Source organism: Trachemys scripta, chromosome 7 (genome assembly GCF_013100865.1).
Source record: "Trachemys scripta elegans isolate TJP31775 chromosome 7, CAS_Tse_1.0, whole genome shotgun sequence".
Classification (NCBI taxonomy): domain Eukaryota; kingdom Metazoa; phylum Chordata; order Testudines; family Emydidae; genus Trachemys; species Trachemys scripta.
Window position 1 is genome coordinate 20,392,590 of NC_048304.1, and position 14,430 is coordinate 20,407,019.

Here is a 14,430-nt window from a genome sequence, read left to right on the forward strand (position 1 = left end):
ATTATAAAAGACATAACCACCGTATCACCTGTGGGTGCATGCTTTTCATACAGTGATCACTCTCTATCTGAGCTCTCGTTCTCATCCTCAAAGGAGACCTACACAACATCTTCAAAAGATGAGCTTGGAAGCTTAAATTCATAACTTGGCTAGATGCTAGTGTGACAAAGTCAGGCTGGGCAGCTATAAGAGGGTGGTAGAAGGCATATATATTACCCCAGAATGATAAAGGCCCTTTTCCCTATAAGTTGAGAAGGGGTTACCTCAGGCCGATTCAGGACTCCCGAATCCAATTAAGGGCTGCCTGAGACCTTTTAAAAACTCTTCCTCAGGAGAGAGGGGGGGATAGCAAGACAAGCTGCTGCGGAGCTAGTAGCAATAAGGAAGAAAGGCTGCTCCAGGGTGGAGGGCTGCTCTCTTCCCTACAGGGGAAGCTACAAAACAGACTGTCTAGGGGAAGGGCTGGCACCCCAGGGCCAACAACAAGGCCACCCACCCTAGTGAGGGGAGGGAAAGGTATTTTCCCTTGCCTTCAGTTGGAATTGGTTTCCTTTTGTTTTGGGGTTGGGTTATTTTTGGCAGAGGGGCATTCCCTCAAGCCCACCCCAGGCTTCTCTGGAGAATACTGGGAAATAAACTGCCAAGTGGGAGAGTAAACACTGTCCAGAGTGGAGGCCGACTTACCCCAGGCCCTCACTGCCAGAGAGGGAAGCACTGAGCCTCTGAGCCAGAGGAGGTGCCTTGCCACACTGGATACTAAAAATCATGGACTGAATGAAGACACAGGATTTATGTTTATTACAACAATCTATAATCCACTTACCCCTGCCCTCCAAACTCCCACCCCCCCCTTTCCCCCTACCACTGGAGAGGCATTTGCAGACTACTTCACCTTGAATGATCCCTTGAAATATGTAAGCTCAAAAGTTTGTCTCTCTCACCTGCAGAAGTTGATCCAATAAAATATTACCTCACCCACATCATCACACATGAAAGAAAAGACAGACATGGTAGTTGGCTCTTGGATTAAAGAGTGACTGGAGCACTCGTGCCTAGAGGATGTCACAAATCTGTGGGCTGCACATATGCAACCACAATGGTTTTCATTTAAGATTACAGATGTGGTTTGGGGACTGAAATCAGGACAAGCAATTGCCACAAACCTTACCATTTGACCATAAGGAGAATTTCCATTTACCATACCAGTATTAAGTCGTTTAGCATATATGTAGAGCAGCCATTAGAAAGCAACATAACACTTGAGCAGGTTTGAATTGCACCAGCAGAGGGCAATAGTGATCATCTACGGCAGGGGTGGGCAAACTACGGCCTGCAGGCCGGATCCGGCCCCTCAGGGCTTTGGATTGCCCACCGTAGCACCGTGGGCCCCGCACCACTCTCAGAAGCAGCCTGCATCACCTCCCTGCGGCCCCCGGGCGGGGGGGCAGAGGGCTCTGTGCATTGTTCTTGCCTCCAGGCACTGCCCCCCGCAGCTCCCATTGGCCAGGAACAGGGAACCGCAGCCAATGGGAGCTTCGGGGAAGGTACCTGGAGGCGCAGCAAGAGCAGCACACGCGGAGCCCTCTGCCCCCCCACCCCCAGGGGCCGTAGCGTTTCCTGGAGTGGCGTGGTGCCGGGGACAGGGCAAGTATGCAGGGGGCCTGCCCTAGCCCCAGTGCACGCTGCTGCCACCCTGGAGCCGCTTTAAGTAAGCGACGCCGGGCCAGCGGCTGAACCCCTCCTACACCCCACCCCCCAATTCCCTGCCTGCACCCCACACCCCTCCTGCACCCCAACCCCCTGCCCTGAGCCCCTTGCCACACCCCACCTGCACCCCAACCCCCTACCTTGAGCCCCCTCCCACAATCCGCACCCCTCCTGCACCCGTCCTGAGCCCCCTCCTGCACCCCAACCCCCCTCATGTACCCCACACACCTCCTCTGCCCCAATCCCTTGTCCTGAGCCCCTTCCTGCACACCACACCCCCTCCCACACACCACACCCCCTCCTGCACCCCAACCCTACATACAATTTTCCCACCCAGATGTGGCCCTTGGCCCAAAAAGTTTGCCCACCCCTGATCTACAGCTACTTTAACCAATACATTATAAGGACCCTTTTAAGAACTACGTTTAATTTTAATATAGTATCTTCCGTTGGTTTGCACTGGAACTTCCTCTCTTGCCTTAATTAAGCAGGCAACTAAAATTTAGCTTGGAGGAATGTATCATAAACATATCAAATTTAAGACAAATCAGATTAGCTTCCATGCTTATTGTTAACACCTCAGTGCTTCTCCAAATTCTGCTGATCAGAAGCATGCAACATCTGTACACCGGGGAGAGGTAGCAATTTTACTTTAAAGTCCCGGAACTGGATGATCTAGAACATAGCAAATCATTTCACAGACTTTCTGACTGCAAGATCCACAGCCTTCGATGGAAGCCATCGCAATTATCTGAGGCAAAAAAATTAAATGATGTTCCTTTAAATTGTGCCTAATCTGTGTCACTGCTATGTAAAGAAAAGAAAAACAAACTGTCACTTTTATGATGTTAAAAAGAAACATGATTATAGCAATTAATCGTGAAGGATGAACATGACAAAGTCAGAGTCATCTGATGCAGAGACAATTTAAACTGCAGCTCAAGCATTAGTGCACCCTTTCCCTGGTTCAAGTTTTTTCCCTACAATCATAATTGGAAAGGTCTGGAGGAAGACTGGGTACACAGCTACAGCTAGGCTGATGCTCAGAATTATAAGCCTTTTAAATTAAGAAAGTTTATAAAGGAGAGACTCTCAGTTTCAACAACAAAAAAAATCAAGGTTCTCTGTGATTTACATAGAGTGCAGTGGGGAAGCCATTAAGTGACTCGTTACAAAATTTTAGACAAGCATTTTGTGTTTGGTGTTGAGCGATGCACTCACAAACACATTTGGAATAATGATTTGTGTGGCATTTGTGATGATTTTGTTGCCCAAAGATCATAAAATGAAATTAGAGCAAAGGAAAATTTAAAAGAGCAAGGAAAGTGTCTCAGTTGTGAGGTCTGTTAGACAGTGAATGATGGAGAATCCCTTAATGCATTGGCACCCTTGACAGCTATAGGATTTTGCACCCTCCCACTCCCAAATTAGAGATCCTCCACCAAGAGAACAACTCCCCCGACTCCTTCCGTGCAGCAGCTGGGTGTTATGACAAAGGTGCAGCAGCTAGAGAGAAATGGCCTGCTACTGGGAGACCAGGCCAGACCAGGGCTGCCATGAAGTTCCTTTAAATGAGGAGCCATATGCTGCCAGTGGCTAAGTCTGTGACTACAGTCAGTCCATAAAAAATATCCCCAAGGAAGTGGTGGAAGCCCCATTGGTTGAGTCATTTAAAAGTGGACTAGGTAATTATTAGAGAATATATTGTAAAGAGCAATCCTGTATTGGCAGGGGGTTGGATTACATGATTCAACTGGCTATGATTGGAGGAAGTTATGCTTGTAAAGCACTCTGTTGCTAAGGTGTTAGATGAATAAAGTATAATAATAATGAAAAATTTGTTTTAAATTTTAAGAAACTAGAGATGCAGAATTATTATTTATATAGCATTAGGGTTGTAACAGGTATTAGACTAAGACAAGCTCTGTGCCCCCATAGAGTTCACAATCTAAAATATACAACAGCATATCTACAAAAATGTTATAGGGCCAGACCCTTAGCTTGCAAGAGTCAGATAAAGCTTCATTGAAGTCAGTAGTGCTATGCCAATTTACTGCAGCTGAGGATCTTGCCCACTGCAAAATATTTCAGACATCTCCAGAAATAAACTATCATTTGGGGTCCAATAATGTTAATGCTTTCTTTTCAAAGTTTCAACTATTTTAGTAATTGCAATACTAATGTGTATTATGTGACTCAAACTTTTTGAGCCAAGGGCCACATCTGGGTGGGGAAATTGTATGCAGGGCCGGGGCAGGGGGTTGGGGTGCCGGAGGGAGGGGGCGCGGTGTGCATGAGAGGGCTCAGGGAAGGGGGGTGGGGTGCAGAGTGCAGGAGGGTGCAGACTGTGGAAGGGGGCTTAGGGCAGGTGGGAGGGGTGCAGGAGGGGTGCGGCAAGGGGCTCACGGCAGGAGGTTGGGGTGCACAGGGGTGCAGCAGGGAGCTCAGGGCAGGGAGTTGGGGGTGGGGTGTAGAAGGGATTCGGGCTCCAGCCCGACGCTGCGGGGGGCAATCCCGCAGACTGGATCCAAAGCCCTAAGGGGCTGGATCTGGCCCGCAGGCTGTAGTTTGCCCACCCCTGCTATAAAGCATTATATGCACTAAGGGTCAAATTCCCCCTTCTGATTCACACAGTAGGTTTAGATTCCACTATCCTATTATCCTCTATGCACGGTGGAGTCAAGGTAAGTCCTGTGGATCGTAGAAGAAAATTTTGCCCCAAAGAAAGTGCTCATATGAATAAGTGATTACCACCAAACCTTTTCACAGGATTAGGCAGAATTTTCTGAAATTCCTTTTTCTGCCCCCAGAGGCAGTTAATTGTTTTCCCAAAAGGCCAGGTGGTTCTGATCCAAAGTTTGGAAGTGGGTCCTTCTCTCATTCAAACATATTTAGGTAGCAATGCAAAATTTACCTCAGAAGCAGGTAACTGCACCTCTTTCCTTCAATAGTTTGTTTTGCTCTCCAGGCCACATCATCTAGTCCCTTCCTTTCACCCATCTGTTTCCCCCCTTCTTCCCCCATAAAAATTTGGATTATATATTATCTTTTTTCATTTGAACTTTCTATTTGCCTTTCCCATTCTTTTTGTTTAGTATATAAAAGGAACATCCTCTTTAGAAACTTGGAGCACAGCATTGTGCAGCCAAGTGCTTTGCAAACTTCCCTGTTGTGGATGACATGCACATTTCTCCTTTGCTATTCCAGGCCTGAGCCCCTGCATAGCTCTGCCATTGCAGCACATTAACCCACCTGTAGTATATACCCTTACTATTCAAGCCAAATCTCTCCTTTGCAGGGAGTAGCAATCCTGCCATGATGATAATGAGGTAACAGGTTTAGCCCACCCAAACTCACATGTAATCTAACCCAGATTTGAGAAAAGGATATTTAAAAGATGAAGGCTACCATGCAGTTACCCTACCCATTGCCCCTCCCCACCTTAATTATCTCTAAGAGCATGGTGTGGAAACAGAGCCTACCTTAGATACAGAATGAGAAACTCTGTGAACCAAAACATAGACTATACAATCTGTAGGTAAGAGTTACAAACTGAATATTTAATGCTGGTCCTTCCTCCTGCAATTTAGCCAGATTTGATCCAAGTCACTTTCATTGGCTCAGAAAGAAAATAAAGAACAATATGGTGACCGTAACTGGAAATAACAAGTGTTTGTCATGTTTTAAACAGAATTGGATACAGGCACATTCAGAAGCTTGACCTGTTTCTAATGCTGAACTTTAATCACATCAAGGCTGGTTCTCTACAGAATATTGAAGTCAATGGTAGCGATAGGCACAACTGGCACATGCATGCCTTCTGTGCTGCTGTTCTTCAAGGAGTGTTCAGCAGCAGCTGAGCGGTTAACCACAATTTTTTTTTTGAAATGGTGGTGTTTCACTGATGCTATTAGCAATGTAGCCAGCCAGGATTTCAGGAGTTTGAATCAGACATAATGCAGGCATGGACGGGAGGGATGGGACGTTGCCCCCTCCTCCTCCAGAACTGCAAACCTTGGGCAGCCATGGAATTTGCCCCCCATGCATGGCCCCAGTGGCCTGACTGGAGCTGCCCCCCCCCCAAATATAGAAGTCAAACTACACCTATGAATGCAGGGCACATGTACTAAACTGTTTTATACTTACTCTGCCCCGAAGTCATTTGTGCCTATGTAAATATCAAGACATATTTGGATGTCTAACTCTACTGCTCAGCATCAGTAATTAGGATCACATTTGATGGCAGTTTTAAATTAAAAACAAATGACTAATTTGAGGAGTATAGGTACAGCTCAAACATACATCACCGATAAAATCAGGCAAGGTGAACCAAGCTTAAACCTGAGGGAACAGAGCACCATCTAGTGTTTTGAATGAGTTAAAATTCAAAGATCAGCTTCAAATTAATCTACACAGAAAAATCGCAGGCAGAGATAGTCATGAAGGAAGAAGTAGTTGTAAACCTAATACCCATCCCACACCTCACCTATGGAGTAGAGGCTTTTTGGGGTCAATTGACAGGAAGTGCTGCACCTGTTTTGAAACACCACATTAAATACCAGCAGCAGACAGAAATAAGACAGAGTTGCACTGCACCAGAAGAAGCCATTAAGTGAAGTTTAGATGTTTACATGTTATGGGCATTTCCTAGTCTGCTGTGCTGAATGAGGTTTACCTGTTTCCTTGGAATGAGTTTCTCAAGGCAGGAAAGGTTTGAAAACCACAGTGGAAATGGGGCATATTACCTCCACTGTAGATCAGTAGTAAAAGGAAGCTGCAGCCTCTTCAGAAGAGGTGCTCTCCACAACTGCACATAGGAGCAGGGCATCCGAAGGAACTTTGGTGCCACTGGCGTCCTACACCTCATCAAAGGCAATACAGGTAGTGAATGGGAGTCAATGCAACTTGAACAGCATTAACTCTGCATGGATATGAATGTAGGTCATGTGCTGCAGCTGCTCTCCTTACCTCACAACAGAATTGACTTAGAGCAGCAGAGCTTCCAAGGCAATAATCAAACACAGCATAGAGAGGGAAGCTTGCTACAAACTCACTGGTTCCCTGCTCCACCAACCTTGTTCTGCTCCATTTCCCTTCAGTAGAAGAGAGCATATAAGGCTACATGAGGTGCCTAAAACACAAAAGCATTATTCTTAGATTAACTATTTTTACATGTGGAGAAGACTGGAACAATTTGCTTACCTAGCATGTTTTTTGCACCACATTCTAAAAGTTCTACTGCTTTCAACAGAAGGCTGTTATTTTTTAAATGGGATAATTAATGCACTGTTGTTACCTGCAGTAATTTGAACTTTGTTTCAGCAATTATTTCCATTTCACAGAGTTGAAGATACATCTCTCACTGTAAATGTAGGAAAATCATACTAGAGCTCCTCATATTATGAAACATATAGAAAAGTTAAGTTGAGGTATTCCACTGAAACCATAACTGGCTTTCTACCCACGTTCTCTTGAAATGAGGGGAGCAGAAACATACAGAACAGATGCAACGTGGAGGTTCTCGATCATCCTTGGCATAAAATGCAGCATGTTCTCTTTTTAGAATACAAACCCAGAAGTAGAGTCTAACACATCTGGCACTCTTATTACTCTGGGCACACAAACTAGGGGTACTGTAGATCAGGAAGGGTGTTCACTTCTAGGAGGACAGCAGCTTGTGCTGGCATTTATTACAAACTAAAATGTTAAACATGCACTATTTGAGAAACAGGCACAGTACAGAACCAGCATCCTCAATCTAGCCCAGAGAAATTTATTGAAATGGGAAATATACCCAATCAGGTAGCTGGCATTTTATAACTCATTATAAATTACATAGATACCTAGCTCTCAGGCAGTCCTTTTCAACAGTAGATCTCAAAGCGCTTTACAAATTTGGTTGGTATCATGATTCCCATTGTACAGATGGGGATTAATGGTTTTGCAGAATCTGCTATGCACTGTGGCTTAAACGAAATCACAATTTCAGACACAGATGCTATGATTCCCATGTGTCAGTGCTTGCTAGGTTTAAGAGTCTAAAGAAAGCAGGTTCCCATCAGCTACCAGGATCACACTTTCCAAATAGTCTGCAAGACACTGGTGACTACTTATACATATTGATGAACACAAATGGTTGATGTTCAGAGAACAAATCTAGTCAAAACTGATTTTGGATAATAGTTACTAGGGCTGTCCCAGTGTAAAGCAGAAGACTCTATACTTTAGAAATCATGAAATGTATGTGCATACACAAGGATACATGTTAAGAGACTAGGCACAAAACAGCCATCTGTATCTGAGTGATACAACAGCGCCCTGTAAAGTGTCACTACAAGCTGCAACCCTTGCAAATTAGCAGAAACAAAGATGTAATGCAATATAAAAAAATATTAGCCTCCTCCATAAAATAACTATAAGTGCACTTAATTCCACAATAAGTTGTAACTTGTAAATATGATGCATGTTGAAGAGGTTATTTTTATATACCAAAAATTGATGACAAATCAATAATCCAAAAGATAAACCATATTTATTAAAAAATTAGAACTCAGCAATTGCCAAGATTGTAAAACTGAAAAGATTAATTTACTGATTTGACAGACACCTGTATTATAGCATTTAAATTTACTCCTTGAAAACTAAACTGTCTCACACCATCCTTTCATCATTTTTGTCTGTTATTTTCAATGATCCACAAGCCAAGCAGGTGCAAAAAACAAAAACAAAACACAAACCAACAATATCATATAAAAATATGCACAGAGTTTTGCACAGAAGTGTGATCTGAATGGGAGCCTTATCTCAAAGCGAGCAGCTTTCCAACCAGGGAAAATCCTTTATGGTTTCAGCCAACCCGCAATGGAGGAGCTACGAGCACAACGCCGTCACCTCTGACAAAGAGCATTGGAATATTCCTCTTGGTAGACTAAGTGGAAGGAAAGGAAAGCATGATTTATACAATGCATCTGAGAAATGTAACCAACTTTAAATTCATGTTCAAAGAAATAGATATCAGAAGTTCATAAAAAGCAAGTTTTGAGGACATACAACTTAGAGTCTTATCCACACACTGAAAAGAGCAACACAGTTAGCAGGCAGGTTTGCTGTAGCTTTTACTTTGATAACAATTTGCCTGAAGTTGCTTTAACTCAAATCCTGCTCAAATCTAGCTATCAAAAATCAATTTTCATCTGTCAATTTTAAGTTTAACTAGATAAAACATTTAACTTAGAAAGCACTTTTAGTTTTTCTTTTCTCAACCATAAATACATTTAAACCCTTACTTTATAAATCTCTTCATAGGTTTCCTCATCAATCTCTATTGTTGTCACGGTCTCTTCAACATCACCCAAAATCATATTTAAGTGCTGATCATAAGCCTGTGAGAATGAGACTAGTTTAAATTATTTTCTTTACAATCTGTACCACACACAACAAAAAAAGTGTTTAAATATTTGTAGATCAAAGCAGTTCAAATACAAACTGATTAAAATGAAAGTACCTTTTCTCAGCGTATTTCAACTTGGACTCATGAATAATCAATTGCTTTGACCTTCAAATATACCAGTATTTTAACATTAGTGTTAATTTACTAGTGCACTAGTGAACACAGTACAACTTTTATTTTTACACATTAATTTTCTTTCAAATAGTTGTTACAGCTGTCACATACTTTAACCAAATTATAGTAGCACAGGTTTAAGATTACTAAAGTTATATAGGTAGGGCCCTAACAAATTCATGTTCCATTTTGGTCAATTTCATGGTAATATGATTTTAAAAATAATACATTCATTGGTTTCAAATATTTAAATCTGAAATTTCAGGGTGTTGTAACTGTGGGGGTCTCAACCCAAAATGGGATTGTGGGGGTGAGATTGCAAGGCTATCGTAAGGGATCGAAGTATTGCCACCCTTACACCTGCGCTGCTGCCTTTGGAGCTGGGCAGCCGGAAGGCAGCTGCTGGCTGGGTGCCCAGGTCTGAAGGCAATGCCGCCACCAGCAGCAGTGCAGAAGTAAGGGTGGCAATACTGTATGATGCCACCGTCACTTCAGCAGTGCTGCCTTCAGAGCGCAGCTCCCAGCCAGCAGCTGCAGAGCTTCCTGTAGCCGGGGGAGGTTCCCAGAGGTCGGCCTGACCTGGCCCCGGAAGCGGCCCATGCAGGGGAAGAGGAAGTCCTGTCCCTCCCCAGCCCATCCAGGACTAGCAACTGGAGCCCAGCGCACAGTAGGAAATCCTGGCTGGGGCATCCCCAGCCCTGACTCTACTCAGCTCCAGGCTCAGTGCTCAGGAATTAAAGGGGCCTTGAGCTGGCTGTGTGTGTGCAGGGGTGACCACAGTCCCTGGGCAGTTGCCCACTCGCCCACCCTTTAGGCCAGCCCTGCCCCCCTTCAAGCGACGACCTCCTCCCCGCGTACCTTGCTACCCTCACTTCTGTGTTGCTGCTGGTGGCAGTGCTGTCTTCAGAACTGGACTCCCGGCCAGCAGCTGCTACTCTCCAGCTGCCCTATGTGAAATCAGGTCTCCACTACAATAGCCAAATTTCACAGGGGAGACCAGATTTCACAGTCCATAACATGTTTTTCATAGCTGTGAATTTGGTAAGACCCTATATATAGAGCCTAATGTTGAAGGTTTCACCTAAGCCAAGATCCCCACAGAAGTAAAATGAAAGCTTACAAGAGTAAGGCTGCAGGATTGGCAACCTAGTGTGGGTTTTGTGTGTGCACTGATCACAGATTGGACATAAGTGTGCGGTATCTGCTCTATTTGCAGGTTATTTTGCCCTGACACCGTCTCTAAGTGAAGGAACTCTTTCATGAACTATCATTTTCATGTGTATAGAACCTCACAGTGATGACGTGGTGGATGAACAACAGACAAAATGTTGACCCCTCACTTCCACCTTTAACTATCAGATGGGTAGCCGTGTTAGTCTGGATCTGTAAAAAGCAACAGAGAGTCCTGTGGCACCTTTAAAACTAACAGATGTATTGGAGCATAAGTTTACGTGGGAGAATGCCCACTTCGTCGGATGCATGTAAGCTTATGCTCCAATACATCTGTTAGACTTAAAGGTGCCACAGGACTCTCTGTTACCTTTAACTATGTAATTCTATTTGAAGTATTCCTTAGAAAATTCAATGAGCTTTTTCCATTAAAAAGCCAGCAAGGTAGAACTCAGCAGTACAATGACATAATGCCTATGTATTCATGAAATAAAAGTTCCTACAGGAAACAGATTTGAAGCTTTCAAGATGTCATAAAAGAACACAGGCAAAAGGCTTAATGTGACCTTTTTAATTTAGTCATTTATGAACAGTAAAAATCCACACAATCATCTCCAGTAGGGATGTAAATACTGTTTAAAAAATTAACCGTTTAAATGATTTTAAAATATGTCATTTAAACAGTTAACTGTTTAAGTGGCTGGGGCCCATCAGGCCAGCATGGCTCGGGCCGCTCCGGGCAGGGAGTGCGGCTGGGCCTGCTCCGGCTGGCCGGGCCTAATGGTTAAGGCAGTTAACTGGTAAGACTATACTTACCAGTTAACTTTTTACATCCCTAATCTCCAGTATGCCCACTGAAACTGGATCTACCTGGGGCCAACTCAATAAGCCACGTAAGAATTTCAGCTAGCGTAGCACTCAGAAGGCCTAATCAGAGATGACCATTCCCAACACATTAAACCAACATGCCATGAACCACACTTGTGCTGAAGCCATTTCAAGGTTATTGTCCTTGGGATAGCCCATTTGGGACTTTGAAGATGAGGACTATACCACATTGCAGTGTTCAGAAGGGATGCTTTGACAAAATGCCAGATATCTACTTGTGAGAGCAAGGGACAGGCCATTATCACTGAAAGTTGCTTGAATACAGAATAGACTTCTGTAGGATATCAGCTTGATCCCAAATACCATTACTTTTAGAGAATGTTTCAATACCTACCTTTTATAAAGCTCTTTTCATCGGCAGATCTAAAAGTACTTTATAAAAAGGTTGGTATCATTATCCCTATTTTACAGATGGGAAACTGAGGTATAGCAAGCTGGAGTGACTTGCCCAAGGTCACTCAGGAGGTCAGTGGCAGAGGCAAGAAACAAACCTGGGTGTCTACTGAGTCCCAGTCCTGTGTTCTATCCACTAAGCAACATTGCTCTAAACTAGTTTAAGCTAGGTTTCTCCTGAACCATCATATTGTTAAGACAACTGGTAATGGCAGGAAAGAAAATCCAGCATCTTGTCATTCTAAGATAACAGAATAAAAGACAAGGATTTCTACCTTTTACCAGTACTGGTGCTCAGATACCAAGAAATGCTCAGATAACATGTCAGGCACAAAAGAAATTTCTATACACTTTAAACAGACCTTAAAAATGAACTTGAATGGAATACCACAAAGCAACCAACCTTTATGAGTATAAGTTGCCTTGCCTTTTATATCTACTATTTTATAGTTAAAAGTACACCAGTGTTAAATCTTGCCACAGTGTTTTACTTACATGTAATCTGCCTCGAAGTTCTCGGTCATTCCTCATTTTCACATAGATTCGTTCATCTAGACTGAGTCTGATCAGATCCAGTGGCTCCTCTACAGTATTTGTTGTTTGTTGCTAAAAAAAATAGAAAGCAGTTTTTGCAATATACACAAAAGCCTCTGAACTTTTATGTTCAAAAGCAGTCTCTCTCTCTCAGGGATAGGATAAAGTACCTTTCACCTTCAGGTCAGTTATTTGATCCTGCCCAAGCTGGTAGCAACCAAAAATCATTACCATAGGACGAGCATTTGGTGACCTGTATGAAGTTACATGAATTTCAGTCCACACTACCATCACAATTGGTACCCTTTACTGGCAGTCTTAATGGACAGGCCAGAAACCTGAACAGAAAGGGAACCAAATATGCCTTTCACTCTCAAAATAGAGCTCACATGGTCAGGTCTGAGATACTTTGGCAGGGGATGTAGAGAAGTTTACATTGTCACTAACTATACTGTTCTCATTGGTGGATAATTAATTATTGTAGCACCTAGCAGCTCTAGTCACGGACCAGGACCCCTCTGTCCTAAGCATTGTTCAAACAGAACAAAATGGTGGTCCTTGTCCCAAAGAGATAATGCATTGGGGTCTCCGGGGTAAGTGTCCTGTATTTTATATTCCTTCAAAATTATTCCTTCAGCTTCACTTTCAACAAAACAAACTGCAATAAAAATAGGAAACATAAAGCCATGCATCTCTTAAGCTTGATAGCACTGACAATATTAAGGTTCCAGGAGACTTAAAACAGCACTGAAATGGCACTAAGACCACAAGGAACAATTCAAGTTAGATTTTTATTTTTTAATAAAGCAAAGATCATAGTAAAGACTGAAACAAAGGAAAAAGTTTTGATGTAAAATGCAGTAGTGAGAGCTTAAAGATTTGCTGTTCCATAAGGAACATGCAGTCTGCCTCACATCAAAGGCTGCAGCTTTCTGCAATTTTTTTATGTCATGCCTCCACTCTGTCATAGAATCATAGAAAATCAGGGTTGGAAGAAACCTCAGGAGGTCATCTAGTCCAACCCCCTGCTCAAAGCAGAGCCAATTCCCAACTAAATCATCCCAGCCAGGGCTTTGTCAACTCGGGCTTTAAAAACCTCTATGGATGGAGATTCCACCACCTCCCTAGGTAACCCATTCCAGTGCTTCACCACCCTCCTAGTGAAATAGTTTTTCTTCCAATCTAGACTTCCCCCACTGCAACTTGAGACCATTGCTCCTTGTTCTGTCATCTGCCACCACTGAGAACAGCCTAGCTCCATCCTCTCTGGAACCCCCTTCATGTAGTTGAAGGCTACTATCCTTTTCCTGCTCTGCCTTAGCTTACTAACCCAGGGAAAAGGAAGCATCTCGTGTCACTCTTGAGCAAGCCCCTCTGGCTGAGCTAGGACTGAGGAGTGGTGGAGGCAGGCTCTGGAGTAGTGGTCACCAATCTCCCAGTCGATTGCGATCTCCGGTTACAACGGTCCCCCGTGGACCAGGGGGGCGGTTCTCCCTCCCCACGCTGCTCCTGCATGCAAGCACCACCCCCGAGGCTCCCATTGACTAGGAGCAGGGAGCTATGGCCAATGGGAGCTGCAGGAGTGGTACTTGCAGAGAGGGGCAGCTCAGAGAGCCATGTACCCCCCCCTCCCCCAAGGGCATGTTGACCCCTTCTGGGAGTGGCGTGGGGCCAGGATAGGCAGGGAGCCTGCCTTAGCTTTGCTGTGCCGCCGACTGGGAGCCACCCAAGGTAAATGTTGCTTGGTGGGAGGCCACACCCCAATCTGCCTCCCGGAGCCAGCACCCCATACCCCCCCCTAACCTCTACCCCCGCCTGACCCTCTCAGAGCCAGCACCCCACACCCCCACAGGAACCCCAACACTCCGCCCCAGCCCAGAGCCCCCTCCCACACTGCAAACCCCTCAGCCCAGAGCCCGCACCCAAACCCCTGCTGGGAAGGGGGCGGGCCCCAAACGTGGCTCCCGCCGAACAGTAAGAAAGGGGCGAGTCGCTCACCTGGTCCACTTCGTCCGCCATCTTTCAAACGCGAGCCCCGCCCCGCCTCCTCTCGCGCGAATCTGCCGCCCCTCGGCGAGCCGCCAGGAGCGCGGGCGAGTCGGCGCGTAAGAATGGAGGGTGGTGACGACACGCATTGCGCGAGAGAGGGGGCGTGGCTCGGTCTCCAAGCGAGG

General features: G+C 44.7%; 1 protein-coding gene across 1 annotated transcript; it reads right to left on the reverse strand.

The window, feature by feature from the left end:
* Window positions 1-8,220: 8,220 nt before the first annotated feature.
* LSM3 (LSM3 homolog, U6 small nuclear RNA and mRNA degradation associated) lies at window positions 8,221-14,417 on the reverse strand. Its single transcript, XM_034777086.1, has 4 exons — window positions 14,255-14,417; window positions 12,218-12,328; window positions 8,994-9,089; window positions 8,221-8,635 (listed from the first exon to the last, which is right to left on the reverse strand). Exons 1-4 carry the CDS (start codon window positions 14,273-14,275, stop codon window positions 8,555-8,557), a joined length of 309 nt encoding a protein of 102 aa, XP_034632977.1. The 5' UTR covers window positions 14,276-14,417; the 3' UTR covers window positions 8,221-8,554.
* Between the last annotated feature and the right edge of the window lie 13 nt (window positions 14,418-14,430).